Below are 17,407 nucleotides of genomic sequence, written 5' to 3' on the forward strand. Positions count from 1 at the left end.
CCGAACCGGCGAACCCCGGGCCGCCGAAGCAGAACACAAGCACTTAACCACTGCGCCACCAGGCCGGCCCCCTAATTTCTTTCTTAGAACCAGTAACTGATTTTACATGCTCCTTCCTGATGTTCTATCTTCCTTTGGTCCATGATAGTACACTCTGCTCAATTTCCTCTTCATCTGTTCCTCCCTCTCATTCTTAGTACACATTTATTAAATAAATAAATAATAAATGAGATATGGTCTTCAGACATGACTCCTCTTCCTCCTAAGGTTTTCTGTTCTTTTATTCTTTCTGCTAGAAAGCACATTTATTCTCAAACCTTCAATTAATACTAGAGCAATCTTTTCAAAGTTTGTTTTTTTTAGCTATAAGCTCCCTCTTTTCCCCAAAACATGAGCTTAAGTGGGAGCCTCATATGTCTATAAAATAGCTATCTAAAATCTATAATCGGAATCTAAAATAGATAAAACAAAGTTAACAGTAACTCTAGTTGATGCAAGGGGAAAGTCTCACGGATGCCCTTGAGGTGGACCCTCTCTGCACCAGTTCCTAGCATACACCTCTGTGGAACTGGAACCCAGGTGGAAAACCGCTGATAGCTCAGAACTATCCTTTCATCTGAGCCTCGGTACTATATCCCTAATTATTCACTACTAGCCATTCTCATTTTGACTTTATCATCTCAAGACCAATTTGGCCAAATATCAAACTTACAACATCTTCTTCCAAACTAATTCTCCTTCTCAATTTCCCTGTCTCTGTTCAATCTACCAGTCTCCAAAGCTCAAAATCTTGCATCCATTCTTTTTTACTATATCTGTTTACTCGCCAAGATCAGTTGACTTTACCATTAAAATGTTTAAACATCTACTTATCTGTTTATTTTCAACACCACATGCTTAGTACAGGTCTTTCTGTTTAATAGCAAAAGAACTTCTAGTGTCTCCATCCTGTATAACTCTTCCAGACTAACCTTCCGTAAATACCATTTGTAAAGCACCAATATCTTGTTCAAAAGCCTACAGTGGCTCCCTGTTTTCTCTGTTTCAATTGTCTTTTCTGGTCTTTAAGGCCCTCTACAATCTGATCTCAATCCATCTGTAAAAGTTCCCCTTTACCTGTCTGAAGGCCACTTTCCCCAATATGCACTCAAAGTAAGAGGCTGGGCTGGTAGGGGAAAAAGAAAAAGAATCACCTCTTTCATTCAAATCCTTATTATTATTCAACTTTTTTCTATGAAGTCTTCCCTACACTTCAGAAATCATTTGCTGGCTCCAAATTCCTCTGAGCTCCCTGCAATACTTTCACTTGATTTAACAAATTCAACTACATTCAGGTCCCACTCGTTAAAATTAAATAATAGCTACCAAAGTACTACCTACTATGTACTGTACTGGTTTCTCAATGTACATTTTTGGGGTACATTATTTCATTTCTCTCTCACAACAATCTTGCAAAACTAATATTTTCCTCATTTTAGCAATGAGGACACAAACAGAAAAAAGTTAAATACTTTGCCCTAAGTCACTGAGTTAGTAAAGAGTCATTTCAATGAGCAGGATTTCAACAACGGTCTGCTAGACTCTAGAAGATCTCTCTTTTACCTTTGGTTAAAAACTCAGACTAAAATTATTGTGTAGATAAGACAACATATGTAAATGAATATCTCAAAGTACTATGGAAATAATTTCCATTATAATTTTCCCACTCCAATCTTTGTACACTGACATAATGAAGTCAATTAAAACTACAGCAGAGATTACAATCTAAAAAGCACGCTCTATGCTCTAATCTATAAATAAGGACAATATATTGATTCCACTAAAGTACTCTAAATAAATGTTAAGCTAAGGCCATTCATCCAAAGTAAGAGAGAAATGAAAACTGTAATCATCCACACTTGTGGATAAACAACAGAAAACCAAGCCTTACAAGTGGCAGGGCGTTCACTCAGTTATCAGACTGCTCGGTTCAGAGTATTGTTTCTGTTTTTTTAAAGTCAACTAATCGCTTTTAGGAAACAATCAAATGTATGATTAACAAGGAGGATACTGGTTTACTGCAATCACTAGGATAGCCAACAAATGCTTAGTTGCTAGGTGTGGAAGCGTATATAGGTTAAACAGGGAAATAAGTCACAATCATAAATAATCATAAAAGATGGTAGAAATGATTAATGGCAAAAGAAGTGAGAAGATAACAGGATTAAAGAGCTAATAAATGCAAAGCATATTGCTTTTTAATACAATGAAATGCCACTGAACTCACCTTTAACTGACTTGACATCTGAGGTCTTCTCTTGTTCTTTGCCTTTCACTAGAAGATAAAAAAGCATCATGATCAGCTTTTACAGTCAAAAGGATCCATTTTACACACTGTAAAAATCAGACAAGCTTTATTCTATTAGATGAGTACTCAAAGTTCTACAACTATGGACTAACTGCCTTGGAGGGGGGCAGGGCAGGGCAGTTGTCAGGGAATCTTTCTCCAAGGAAGTGATGTGAACAGCATTCAGTGGAGAACAGTGACAGTGCTTATGGAGAGACAATATCAGAATACCTGGGTTCAAATTCTGGTTCTGCCACTTATTAGCCACGTGATCCTGGACAGGTTACTTTACTTCTCCAGGTCTCAATTTTCTTGGTTTATAAAACTAGGTCAATAAAACTAACACCTACCTAAAAGGGTTTTGGATGAAAAAAATAAATACTTGTAAAGGGCTTAGAAAAGTAACTAGCATGTAATAAATTTAGGATGTTAATATCATCACCATGTACCACCCACTACCAGACACACTGTAAAGAAAAAGACAGAATTCTTTGGTTACGTATCATGTCTTCTTGTATATTTCCCCCAAAGCATCAAACACAAACATTCTAAATTTACCAACATTCTAACCCTCTTAAAAAATTATACAATCTCTCCCCTATTAGACAAAACAGTGGAAATTCTATTGCAGATACACTAATAACACAATATCCAAGAAAGGAATGTGTATGGCAGCTTACGCAAGGCGTGAACTCTCATAGGATCTGATATAAGACTATTTTTAACCCTCCTTTCTTTTCTCGTGTATTTTCTTTTTTTTTTTTTTTTAAAGATTTTATTTTTTCCTTTTTCTCCCCAAAGTCCCTCCGGTACATAGTTGTATATTCTTCGTTGTGGGTCCTTCTAGTTGTGGTATGTGGGACACTGCCTCAGCGTGGCTTGATGAGCAGTGCCATGTCCGCGCCCAGGATTCCAACCAACGAAACACTGGGCCGCCTGCAGCGGAGCGGGCGAACTTAACCACTCGGCCACGGGGCCAAGCCCTCTTGTGTATTTTCAACACTAAATTTTCTTTAATCTCACCATAAAAAGGCTATCAAAGCAAGAAATCCCAAAATGTGACCATCTCTCTACTTGTGCTCTTAAACATTAAATGTTGAAAGGTTAGTAGCAGGAAATAACTAGCCCTCAGAGTATCTCGTAAGTCAATCATCTACAAATATTTGAGTGGCTTGTATGTGCCAGACACTCTCCTGGCTCAAGATAGCAGTCCTGCCTTCAAGACATCTACATGCAAGTACATGGAGACAAACAAGGACAAAAATAAGTAAGATGATTCCAGGTACTGAACACTGCTGTTAGGAAGATAAAGTAAGGAAATACGGTAGGGTGACTGATTTTTGCAGCCCTCCTGAAACCAGGGACCAGATAACCATTAATGAGTATTCTTAAAAGTCATGTAGATAAACAATGTACTATCAGATTCCCACTAGGTTCCTTACAGATAACGTCTCTGACGCTGGGGTCACCATGGTAACAGTTGCTTAAGTTGTTCTTCAGGAAGTGAGAGTCACTCCTTGTCCAGTGCAGGCCAGTTGAGACTACCAACCCATCAACTGGGCCTGCACAAATGTCCAATAGGTGACCCTTTGACATCAGGGGGGCCAAAAACTCTACCCTCAGATGATGCTAACACCACCATTTTGTGAACGTGTCCTATGAAGAGCCATGAAGCTTGACCACACTTGCACAGATCCTCGATTATTTCACTTTTCCTTACCTCCAACCATCTATCCCCACACTTCAGACCACCCTGCCCCTTTATTCCATAAATATCCCTAATCCCCATTTTCGGGGAGGCGGATGTGAGACTCGTTCTCCTGTCTCTTCACTTGGCTGCCTTGTGAATAAACCCTTTCTCTGCTGCAAAACTTGTCATCTCGATGACTGGCACAGTGTGCAGGGGCAAAATGGACCTAGTTCAGTAACACTCCCAGCAGCAGTTGCCAACCAACTACAGCTCCCATTTGAAACATGAACTGTCTTGGCTCCCATGATGCTCTACTCTCCTGGTTTTCTAGCTACTCCTCAGTTTATCTGCTTGCCAATTCTTCTTCCTTTGTCCCACTGGGAGTTTCTCAGGGAAAGGGTTTGGTTCTCTTTTCTTTTCACTACATATACTTACGTATTTCCTGGCTGAACTTATCCATTCTTAAGGCTTTAAATACCACAGATATGCTATGACTCCTAAGTTTCTATTTCTAGTCTAAATCCTTTTTGATCCTAAATTCATGTTAACCACTTACTTGCCATCTTCCATAGTTACATTTGATCAAAGTGGAACGTACCATCTTTTCCCAAACCTGTTCCTACCTCAGTCTTCATCTTCTCTCGTGAATGACACTATCACCCACCAGTTTCTCAGGCCAAAAATCTGGAAGTCATCCTTAACATAATCGTTCCCTTATCTCACACACCCAAACTACTTCTAAGACCAACTGATTCTACCACCAAAATACATCTCCACAGTTCCACTTTTGCCACCTGCAATGATTCTCATTTTAACAATCAGGTCTCCTCATCAATATTTCAAAATGAAAAGTACAAACACACCTAACTTTACCAAATATTATTTGGTTCTGCCTTATTTCTTTCTTTCCCCTAAATATTACCATATACTTAAAGGTTCCTATGAATCACTACTTGATGTCGCTGCTCTTCTTCCCTTACCAGAGACAAGCACTATTCTAAATTAAATGTCTTCACTGCCTTCCAAGTTTTTAGACTATCCACATATGAATATATATAAAAAAAGAAACATGGCATAATTTGGCACATCTTTAAAAATTACATAAATGGTATTCTTCTACACATATCTGACACTTGTATATATTCAATAACTAGACATTTGTCTATATTGACGCAGCTCTACATTCATGTAGCTCTAGTTCATTCATTGTAGCTGCTGAATTCTTTTAAATAAATATACCTTTATTTATCCATTTTCCTGTTAATGAACATTTAGGTTTTATTTTCTAGTTTTCACTATCACAAACATTGGTGTGAAGAACATTCTAGTACATATCTTCTTATGTATATATGCAAAAATTTCTCTAGGATAAATCCCTAGAAATGGAACTGCTAGGTAGCAAATTATGTGCATTTTTAATGAAAGTGGCTATACAAGATTACACTCCTATCATCATGCTTCATATTCTCATTCTTGGTATTTTTAATGTTTGCCAAACTAACAGTTTTCAAATGGCATTTGATGGTGTTTTTAATTCATTTCCTTCATTTCTTTTGAGGTGACATCCTTTCATGTTTAGAGGCTATTTAGGTTTCTTCTTTTATGGACTGCCTATTTGTGTCCTTTATTTTTTACTTATTATTTGCAGAAATTTCAAACATATTCTGAATACTAATCCTTTCTTGTTTGTATTGCAAATACCTTAGATATATTTTATTGTATGGAAGTTTTAAATTTTAATTTAGTCAAATTTATACTATGTGGATTGTATTTGCCTAAGTCTTATTTTACTTTTTTTTTTTTTTTTTTTTTTTTAGGAAGATTTGCCTTGAGCCAACATCTGCTAGCAATCCTCCTCTTTTTACTGAGGAAGACCGGCCCTGAGCTAACATCCATGCCCATCCTCCTCCACCCCGTATGTGGGTAGCCTACCGCAGCATGGCCTGCCAAGTGGTGCCATGCCCACATGAGGGATCCAAACTGGGAAACCCCGGGTCACCAAAGCAAAACATGCACACTTAACCCCTGCGCCACCGGACCAGCCCCTAAGTCTTATTTTTAAAAATATCCTTTCCTATCCCAAGATCACATTTTTCCCCCTATATTTTCATCTATGATTTCAAGTTTTGCTTTTTCAAATTTGGGGCTGTTATCTACCTGGAATTTATTTCTGTATATCAGGGATTGGCAAACCACAGCCCATGAGCCAAATCCAGCCCACCATCAGTTTCCTGTAAATAAAGTTTTATTTTATTGTTTTTTGTTGTTGTTGTTTTTTGAGGAAGATTAGCCCTGAGCTAACATCTGCTGCCAATTCTCCTCTTTTTGCTGAGGAAGACTGGCCCTGAGCTAATGTCCATGCCCATCTTCCTCTACTTTATATGTGGGACGCCTACCTCAGCATGGCTTGCCAAGCAGTCCCATGTCCGCACCTGGGATCTGAACTGGCGAACCCAGGCCGCCGAAGTGGAACATGTGCACTTAACCATTGCACCACTGGGCCGGCCCCTAAAGTTTTATTTTAGCACAGCCATTTCCATTTGTTTATGTACTATCTATGGCTATAAGAGATAAAGAGTAAGACAGAGCCCATATGGCCAGCAAAGCCCAAAATATTTACTATCTGGCCTTTTACAGAAAGTTCACTGACCCCTAATGTATATGACAGGAGATAAGAAATCACTTACTCTTTTTTTACTTACTATTTTTTTTTGCCAGAGTGATAACAAGCATCACTTACTGATTAGTGCAACTTTCCCCAACTGAACAGAAACTCTTTATCTACCAAGTTCCCATACATACCTGGGTCTGTTTCTGGGCATTCACTTCTACTGCCTTAATTACTTAACTATATAATAAGCCTCCAGCAAGGCCACATTCTCTACCTTATTATTTTTCAAAACTATCTTCCATATTAATTATAGGATCAATGTGTCCTGATCCTAAAACCCCCCATGGGAATTTCTTTTTAAAGAGCATTGACTTAATGATTAATTTGGGAGAGAGTTCATATCTTTCTTATTGACTCTATCCATGAACATAGTATACCTCTCCATTTATTTGGGTCTTCTTTTATGTCCAATTATATTTTGTAAACTCCACAAAGATTTCAAAGTCTTTTGTTTGAACTGGCATACAGGGATGAGTTTTAAGTACTTGCATATAAAAGCATATATTTTTAAAAGCCAAATTCTTTTATGAGTTCTAATGCTATCTATATGTGTAGATTTTCTTGAATTTTCTATGTACACAATCATGTTATACGGGAATGATGACTCTTTTGTTCCCTTTCCCTCCCAAAACTTAACTTTTCCTTCTTTTTTTAGTGTATGTGTTATTGTGAAGAATACATTGGCTTTCTTTTTGTTTGTACAACCCTGATATATTTTCCAATTCTTTTACTTTTAACCTTCTTATGATCCTTTTTATATTTAAACAGTACATAGCAGGAATCCAATCTCAAGATCACCATCTTTTTACTGTCTAGATTAGCCCATTTCTGTTTATTGTGATTACTGCACTTTATTCCTAAAAAAGAACATTCTTAAAAAGTCTGATTATGAATTTGCTGATATCTCCTGGTAGTTCTGTATATTTGTTTTATATATGTTGTGACTAATGTTAGGTGCAAATCAGTTTAGAAGTTTATCTTCCCAGTACCTTGTTCATTTTATCATAACATAGTGACCTTTTTAGGCCTAATAATGTTTTATACTCTAAACTATTTCATCTGCTACGCAAGCTTTCTTCTGGCTAACGTTTGTCTGGTATATCTTTACATCCATTTTTTTCTAATTTCTCTGTGTCCTGATGTTTTGGTTGTGTCCCTGGTAAATAGCTTATGGCTGGATTTTAGTTAATCATCTAACCTGAGCCTTTAATCTTTCAGCTATATGGACTTTTGCTAGATTTTTAGCCATATAGATTTCAGTCTATTTACATTTATTGTGCTTACTGATCTATCTAGGTTTATTTCTGCCATCTTATTTTGCACTACTATGCTTTTTCTTGCTTGTATATTTCTTTTTATTACAAAACATTTAAAACACAAAGACTAGACCTTAATATGAAGAATACTCAGGTTTATCAAATCTTAACATTATGCCGTATTTGCTTCAGAAAAATTTTTAAAAGAAATAAAACATTGCAGGTGCAACTGAAGTCTCTCCCTGATCTAATTCCCCCTCTCCCTAGGGAAACAATTTCATAAATTGAATATTTACTCTTTCCATCCATATTTTTACTCTTTAATATATTTATGTATCCATCAACAATATAGAGCATTGTTTGAAGGCTTTTAAACTTTATACAAGTAAAGTGGTTGTACCAATTACCATTTCCAGCAGCGGTATATCCTAACAAATCCTGGTATAGTTAGGCTTTAATCTTAATCCCTCAGGTCTTCTCAAGAACTTCGTTCTTGTAACACCTCTCTCTTCTGTATCATTTTCTCCCTCCCTACTGGATCATTCCTATCAGCATAGAAACACGCTCTAGCATCTTTTATCTTAAAAAAAAAAAATTCCCCTAACCCAATGGCCTCTTCCAGCTACTGCCACTTAGTGCCTTTTCACTGCAAAGTTTCTTGAAAAAGGTGCTTTTAGTTACTCTACTTTCCTCACTTCACAGTCTCCCCTCGACACATTCCACTGACACTATTCCTATAAAAGTCATCAACTACTTCCACATGATCAAATTGAGTAGCTATCTCTATTTATCTTGACCTTGCAGGTGATATTCAACACAATACTCCCACCTTTTTGACACAGTATCTTCTCTTAGCTTTAATGACACTGCACTCCTGTATCACTGGCATTTTATTTTCGATTCTCCTTTGCCAATCGCTCATATTCCTTAATTTAACTTCTAAAAGCTGGATTAACCTAATAGCTCTCTCCTAGGCTCCCTTGTTGTCTACAGTATGGCAGGATCTGGCCACTAAACTCCTTCTCTCCCCTAGCAAGAGGGCTGTGGCCTAACATATAACTGGCTAGCTACTCCATATTCCCCAGGAGACCCTGCAGTTAGCTATGACCACATGACTAGGTTCCCACCAATAGAATGTGAATAGAAATGGTATGTGCCACTTTCTGGCCAGTTTCTCTTTCCTGCATACTCTTTCCCCTTACCACGGGTCAGAAGACTGAGCACAACAGAAGGGGCTATGACCTGGCTTTGATAAAAGAGGCCATACCCTAAGCAAAAGAGCAATAACAAGATGGGGGAGGGGGGATAATGATCATGAAGCAAAGCCACCTGATGACCAGGAACTTGAACTGTTACATGAGAGAGAAATAAAGGTCTATCTTGTTTGAGTCATTTACACTTTAGTGTCTCTTTGTTATGGTAGCTTAGCCTTTCAACATAACTAATTCATGTACTATATGTACCCCCTAGGTGATCTCATCCGTTCCCATGTCTTTAATCATCATTTACACAAAATACTCCTAATTCAGATCAAGTTCTGACCTCTTTGCAGAACTACAGAATTATCCAGAACTACAGCTCTTTCCAGAACTTGTACATCCAAATGCCTCTTTAACATGTCCACGTGGATGTCAAAGAGTTATCACAAACTCACAATTGCCAAATGAGGTGGGGTTTTGGTTTTTTTTTTTCTTTTTTGAGGAAGATTAGCCCTGAGCTAACATCCGCTGCCAATCCTCCTCTCTTTTCTGAGGACAACTGGCCCTGAGCTAACATCCGTGCCCATCTTCCTCTACTTTATATGTGGGACGCCTGCCACGGCTTGCCAAATGGTGCCATGTCCGCACCTGGGATCCAAACCTGCGAAGCCCAGGCCGCTGAAGCGGAACGTGCGAACTTAACCGCTGTGCCACCAGGCCACCCCTGCCAAACGAGAATTCTTGATTCCTCCTACCCCAAGCTCTAAGCCCAAAGCTTTCCCAGTTTTTCTTGACTCCAATCACGTATTCAAGTCATGCTATCTCTAAAACATATCCCATTCCCCTCCTCTCCCAGGAAGTTCTAGCCTTCTTTCTGTTCTTTGAACACTCTTAGCTCATTCTTGTCTCAGGATATTTCTATCACCAGTTCTCTCAGGATAGAATGCAGTTCCTTTTATCTTTGCAAGGCTGACTCTGTCCTCATTCATGTCTCAGGTTAAATGCCACTTTCTCAAACAAGCCTTCCCTTATTATCTGAACATAAATTGTCATCCAGGGATCTGTTCCCACATCACTGTTTAAATTTCCTACACAGCACTTATTAGCTGATATTTTTCTTATTTTTATTCACTTATTCAACAAATATTTACTAAATTCCTAGCTATATGCCAGGTGCTAAACTAGACACGGGGATACAGCCATGAACAAAAATCAGCTTCCATCCTAATGAACCCAAAGCAGATGGTGATAAATGCTGTAGAGAGAGCAGGGCGAGGGGTGGAATGCAGGGGCCAGGGACTGCAATCTTAAGTAGGATAGACAAAGAAAGCGTCACTAAATGCCAATTGATCAGAAACCAGGAGATGAGGGAGCAAAATAGGTGGGTATCTGTGGGAAGATGTTTCCAGAGAGAACATATGCAAAGGCCCTAAGGTGGGAAGGTACTTGACAATGGGGCCAATATAAATGGAAGAGTGACGAAGGAGAGCAGGAGATTACGGAGGGCCATGTATAAGAAGCCACTTGAGGAGGTCTGAAAAGAGGTTTGGTATAATGGGTTTTGAAAATATACCACAGGCAACAAGGATGAAAGAAAGGAGACCAAACTGAAGGCTATAACAAAATAATGCTGCTTCCTCAATTTTCATAAAACTGGCTTCCTCTTGATATTTAAGCTGAGATTTGAATGACATCCTCTCAGAGGACTTCCTTAAATCTACATAGAGACTACTTCCTAGACCAGGGATCTAGATCCTTTAATCGTCAGAGATGGTGAGAAGTGGTTGGCTATGTTCTAGGGTAGACCTAACAGATTTGCTGATGGACCAAATATAGAGAAGGAGAGAAAGAGAGGTTTAAGAATGTACTAAAGTTTTAGCCTGACCAATTAAAAGGCCAGAAATGCAATTTATTGAGATGAGAAAAGCGGACAAACAGGTTTAGGAGGACTAAATCTGGAGTTAAATTTTAGATATAGTAGTAAGTTAAGATTTATCTATTAGATAGTCTATTATATCTATTAATAGATATTACTGGGGTGGGCCCAGTGGTGCAGTGGTTAAGTGCAAACATTCCACTTCGGCAGCCCAGGGTTCTCGGGTTCAGATCCCGGGTGTGGACATGGCACGACTTGGCAAGCCATTCTGTGGTAGGCGTCCCACATATAAAGTAGAGGAAGATGAGCACAGATGTGAGCTCAGGGCCAGTCTTCCGCAGCAAAAAGAGGAGGATTGGCAGCAGATGTTAGTTCAGGGCTAATCTTCCTCAAAAAAAAAAAAAGATATTACTATCTATTGGAATCTATTAGGTAGAGGTATGAAGCGGACCGACAGTTGGATATACCAGTCTGGATTCAGGGGAGAGAATCCAAGCTGGAGATGTAAATTTCAGAGTAATCAGCATAAAGGTGGTATTTAAAGACTGTACGGGATCCCTAAACGGGACCATCTCTAGCTTCTATTCTTGCCACATCTAGTCTCCAAAAAGCATCTAGAATGATCTTTTTAAAACTAAAACAAGATCAAGTTACTCCTCTTTAAAAATGTTTGAATATTGTCTCTGCACTTGGAATAAAACCTAATTATGGCCTATAAAGCTCTGAATCATCTGATCCTTGTCTACCTAAGCCCAAGTCATGCGACCTTCATTCCTTTCTTGAAGGGCACCAAACTCTTTCTTGCCTCACGTCCTTTGAGCATGCTATTCCCTGTGCCTAGAATGCCCTTCTCTGGCCTCTAAATGTTAGCTGCTACTGATCCTTTGGCTCTAAGTTTCAAGGTCACCTGCTGAGATCTTTCTCCAACATCCAACTGAAATATGCTTCTTCACTGAAGTTATCGCTTTCATAACACTCTACTCAATTTGTAAGTATACACATACATACAGAGAAAGGGAAAAAAGACTGCCTAATTGTCTGTCTACCCCAGCAGACAATAAGCTCCATGTGTGCAGGGACTCTGTCTTGTTCAGTGCTCAATACTGAGGGCCTAGCACAGTGGCTGGCAAACAGTAGACACTCAAAAGTATTTGCTAAATAGAGACAACAGTGTACTAAGCAACATGCAATTTGCCTTACATATAGAATGCTTTTTTCTTCTTAAAAAAAAACCTAAAAAACAACTAACAACTCGCACACTGTTAAACAAATTAGCCAGCTATTAATTCTACCAAAGTACTTCACCAATAAAGCTTGCTTGTATCACTTCACTGGTTTCATTCATTCAGCACTGGTTTCATTCACTGATCACCTGACATCAGTTACTAAAACTCTGTAGGTACTTAAAAGGAATCCTTTAACTCAGTTAGAGTTGAATGGGGCCTTTAGGAATCCTCTAATTCTCAGTTGGAGGAGGAGAGAAAAGCAGGTTAACAATTTTCTGTCCCCAGTTAGTTAGCAGCAAAGCTGTCATGAGAACCCAAGACCCTGATTTAGCGGAGGGCTTTTTCCAAAACCCGTTTTTGTCTGGTACATTTTCTCTGAAGCAACAAGAACTGAAAGAAGAACCACTATCATCCAAAAAGACCCACACTTGTTCACTTTGGATATATATTTTTAATGAAATGCAACAACCTTATGCAGGATCAAAATTACGCCTCTACCTAAAAACTGGGCACCTACTACAAGTGAAAATCAGAAATATCAGCAGTTTATGGAGTTCCAGTAGTTAGTAAACTTCCCAAGTCATCAAAAGAACTATTCTTCATTAGAGAACTTTTCGCAATAAGTTATGTTACTTCACAAACAGAAGAACCCTCCTCCTCCCGCCCCCAAAAGAGAGAAACTGGAATATAGCACTAGTTGCAGAAAATTTTTTCACGTGTTGCTTTTAGACATAAACCCCTCAATATTCTGAAAAGTCAGACTTCCGTAACAAGCTACTAAAGGAATTTCCTTTTTCCTGATCCACAGTTCACACACACAAACCCTGGAAAGCTGTTTGCATGCGAAGAGGCATTAACTCGCGTGGGTTCGGCACACGCTTTTGGACCAGCGAGACGGTCCCCCTCCGACTTCGCGCGAGGAGGCCGCCGTCCCCCTCCTTGCAGAGTCCCGGCGCAGAGCGACGCACGCGGGGCGCGTCTGCGCGGAGACGGGGGGGCGTCTGTGCGGCGGCCGGGGTCTCGCCGCCGCCCGGGAGGAAGCCCTGGCAGGCCCATCTGCCCCACCGCCGCCCCTGAGGCCCGGCCTGGCTCCCCGCCGCCGCCCCCTCTGCTACCTTTCCGCCGGAAGAAGGACATGGCGGGGCCCGGGTCCGGGCGGAGGGCGCGGGGGGACTGTCGCGGGGAGGGCCCGGCTCCCCTCATTCAGTAACCGGCCCGGACTTCCGGGTCCGCAGCGGCCGCCGCGCTAGCACGAAAAGAGACCCTTCTTCCGGGTTTGGGCCCCACCGCCTCCTCGAGATGCCCTGGCAGCTCCTGCCGCCATATTATCAACAAGCCGCCCGCCCGGAGTTCCGGTCCTTCCCCGCGCGAGGCTTCACGGGAGGCCGCGCCGCCGGCCCCGCCCCCGCCCCGCCCCCGCCCCGCCCCCCCCTCCCCTCTCGTGGGTGTGGGGCCCCGCGCCCGCGCCGCCCACGTGACCGTGCGCACGCGGGATCTGCGCCCTGTTCCCTCGAGTCGGCTTCCTGGTTTTCGTGGCGGTTTCTCGCCGCCGCTTTCTGGTGACTGGCGCGGGCCCTCGGGGGAGCGGCGGAGACCCACTTCCTGCAAAACTAACCACCCTGGAGCTGGAGCGCCCCCTGGAGCTGGGATGGCGCGGCCCCTCCTCGGGGTCGGGCACCCGGCGGTGGACTCCGTTCAGAGCGTGCCCTTGTAAAGGGCAGGGCCAACACTGCGGCGCTCCAGCTTAGTCCCCCTCCACTTCTCGGCTGGAGTTAGGCTGAAGGGCCCCAGCCCACGAGACAGCCTCTCCCAGCGCCGCCAGCCCCTGCTCTCCCGGCGTGTCCGACCCCTGGTCGCGCTGGTTCCAGGCGATCAGGGTTCCCGAATGGGGAATACGAGGCATAACCTGCTTTATGTGGCTCCACTGGCTCCGTCGGTCACAGTGACCTGAGCAAGGAGAAGTGGACTTATTTTCAGAACCGGATCCCTGCGAATGCTCAAATTTGGAGGGGACAGCAACATAAAAGCCTCGCCAGTATTTACCAAGCAAACTCCAGTGAATCATCCTTTAAGCCTTGTTCAAATGCGGTTTTCCAGTGAATCTCTGGCTCTCCATCTGCCCCTAAAGCACAGTGAAACAAGGCTCCCCACCTTCAGTGTCCCCACGACTCCGTGAGTGCGCTCAGCGGCCGGGTGATAATTGTGGCAGCCGTGCGCTCGCGCGGGAAAGGAGCCTGGAAGACAGTAGCTCTCAATAAATGATCACTGGGTTTTTTTAATCAATTAAGTACATCATGTGACGGATGGGGAAACAGGTCCAGAAAGAAGAGGCAGCTTGTCCAAGATTATTCAGTGTGTCAGTGTTGAGGCTATATCTGGAAGCCGGGGTCTTTTCAACATATAGTTAGAGCAACTTAATAGGTTTGTCTGTTTTGTTTCGGGCATGTAAGGATCACAGCTGATACTTACTGAAAGTTTACTATGCACGGGTACTGTGCTAAAGCCTCCAGATTAATAATAGTCCTTGGAGTCGGTCTTGGTGTGGGGAAAACTAGGCATAGAGAAATAGCTTGCCCAAGGTCACAAGTTAACTAGAGTTGAAGCCTGGGTTTCCAACCTAGAGAGTCGGCCTCCAGAGCCCAAGGTCACGCCTCTCCCTGAGTAAGGAGAGCGTACAGCGGCAAGAGCAGGAGAGACTGGCCGCGGCTCTGGATGCCCCAGTGTATCCTCCACTTGAGCTGGAGCTGAGAATGGACGTCTGTCTGACTGTGTCCTCCCGGCCTCAGCAGAGGCTGCAGGGGAGTCTGAGCGGTGTCCCCCGGGGATCAGAGGTGCCTTGGAAACCAGCGTGCACTGGCGGGAGTGGGGAGGAGGGGTGGGTGGGGAGACTCTCAACTGCCTATGGCCAATAAAACTACAGATCACGCCCGCCTCTCCCTGGAAGGGGTGGTTGGCTATAGTCAAGGAGGAGCGGGGCTGGGGTGCAATCTAAGTGAGATTTCTCTGCTGGATCAGTGTAAGAGGGTAAGTGATATCTAGCAGAGGTGCAAGAATAGGGAGTCTACACTCAGTGGGAAAGCGCAGTGTCTTTCTCGCTCCTTCTCTTTGGGAGCCCAATCCCTTGGCAGCGGCCTGTTGTATTTGTTGACTGGTTAGTTGGTTGGGGCCAGAGGAGGGAATGCAAGAAATCCCCTGAATATCACCAGAATAGGAGCAATGCTGAGGAGTATGGGGGGAATGCTCTAGTCTCTCTAAATCTCAAATCCTTCCTCATTCTCTCCAATTTAGCATAGAATCAGTGTAAAAACAGTGTCCTCCCCTGCCTTCCAATGTGATTACTGCCCTTGAGTCCCTCCTAGCAGAAATTCTGGAGCTGCCTTTATTCCCCCAGGCAGCTGAATACATCCCAGTCAGGTAATAATAGCCGTCCTTATTTATTAAGTACTTATTATGTGCTCTCAATGTACTAAGTGCTTTATAATCACAATCTCAATCCTTTACCTTCTTCCCCCAAAAAGATTCTGTGAGATGACAACCATCATTACCCCCAATTTACAGATGATGACCCTGAGGCTCAGAGTAATTTACCCAGGATCACAAGGCTAGTAAGAGGTAGAGACTAGATTTCAACCACTGTCACAGTCCTAAGCCATTTGCTTATATCACTTCCTCCAGTCTTTTCCTCCACTTACAGCTAATATCCATTTATCCAGTGTCCCAGCTTGGGATGTCTATTTATTGGGCAAATGTAAGGGGATGAGTGATATCTAGCAGTGCAGATGCCTTCCGAATCATCACCCATTAAAGTGTTTATATGCTTAGGGGAGCTTTAAGAGTATTATCATTTAAGCTTTTGGAATTTGATGATCCACATATGAACAAAGTTAAAATAAAACAAGAATATAAAAATAAACGAGAATATTCCATTAGTCTGAATAACCAGTTGTGGCAAGCTGGCATTGCATTTCTAAGTTAATTTGTTGGCGCCACTTTAATTTACACGTAAAACAAAACAAATTTTTACCAGAAGGTATTCCTTTCTTTTCCTAATTTGAAGGGAATCTTCACAGTCTTTTTATATCAGTTGTATCAATTACAACAAATCAGTGAGGTAAAATCAGCAAATTAATTATCACAAAGCCAGTGAATAAAATTAATTTCCTCTGACAAACACCGTTTACGAATCTAATGAACAGTGTTCTACGACAAAGTTTCTAGCAAATGCAGCTTTCTATATCAAACATTCATAACCTCAGGAAACTATTCAAACAAATCTTTTTATATTATAGGAAAAAAAAAGCTTCTTGTACCTTTTTAGTAAACAGATAAAGATAAACTCAGATATATGATTCAGAATATGTATTTATATAACTTAAAATTCTCCTCAACTGTCTAAACAAAAGCTAATTCTTAACCCAGCATTTTACATTCTCAGAAGCATTCTTCTCTAACTTCACCTGGTAATTCTTCATTACCTTCTTATTGCCTCAATATTTTTAAATATTTTCTTCACCTCTTTTAGTTTTCCTCAGCAGGTGGCTAGTCCAAATTACCCACTCTACTGTTATCAGAAGTGGAAGTCATCAATAGCTTTGTAAAATTATCTCTAAAAATATTGCAGCCTCTGATTTTAGTTTTAATCAAAGCTGAATCAAAACAATTTGGGCTTAACATAATTTATTTCTTCTATAGTCTCTAATCATTGCAGATAAATGGGAATTTAGTGCACATTTTTCCCATCAAAGGAACCCAAAACAAGTAGTCAAGAGACTATAGCAATAATAATCTCTTAAGTTTGCACAGCAGAGACTTCCACTTCTAATAACAGTGGAGCGGGTAATTTGGACTAGCCACCTGCTGAGGAAAACTAAAAAGGGTGAACAAAATATTTAAAAATATTGAGGCAATAAGAAGGTAATGAAGAATTACCAGGTGAAGTTAGAGAAGAAAAACAAAATCCAGTGAGTTAAGTCCTGCGTTTGGGACCTCTTGCTCTGGAAGCATTCACTGTTCACGGAAAAGAGAGTAATGCTTTTGCTGGCATCACACACTAGAGGACAAAAGTTGGAGCCCAGGCCCTGCTTTGGATTGAGATTCTGAAAAAGCTACACCTGAAGTAAACCAGCCCTCGCTGGGGTTGCAACCCAGCTTCGAGTCGTCTGT

The 17,407-nt window shown here is 41.5% G+C and overlaps 1 protein-coding gene across 1 annotated transcript in view; it reads right to left on the reverse strand.

Moving 5' to 3' along the window:
• The window catches only part of AKAP10 (A-kinase anchoring protein 10), a 69,447-nt gene extending 55,843 nt beyond the window's left edge, over positions 1 to 13,604 (reverse strand). Inside the window, exons 1-2 of the mRNA XM_046676410.1 lie at positions 13,360 to 13,604; positions 2,267 to 2,314 (exon numbers count right to left, since the gene is read on the reverse strand). Coding sequence (XP_046532366.1) covers positions 2,267 to 2,314; positions 13,360 to 13,447 — 136 coding nt within the window. The 5' untranslated portion in view covers positions 13,448 to 13,604. The remainder of the gene's footprint in view (positions 1 to 2,266; positions 2,315 to 13,359) is intronic.
• Positions 13,605 to 17,407: the final 3,803 nt, after the last annotated feature.

The sequence above is a fragment of the Equus quagga genome, chromosome 11, assembly GCF_021613505.1.
Source record: "Equus quagga isolate Etosha38 chromosome 11, UCLA_HA_Equagga_1.0, whole genome shotgun sequence".
In the NCBI taxonomy this organism is placed as follows: Eukaryota; Metazoa; Chordata; class Mammalia; order Perissodactyla; family Equidae; genus Equus; species Equus quagga.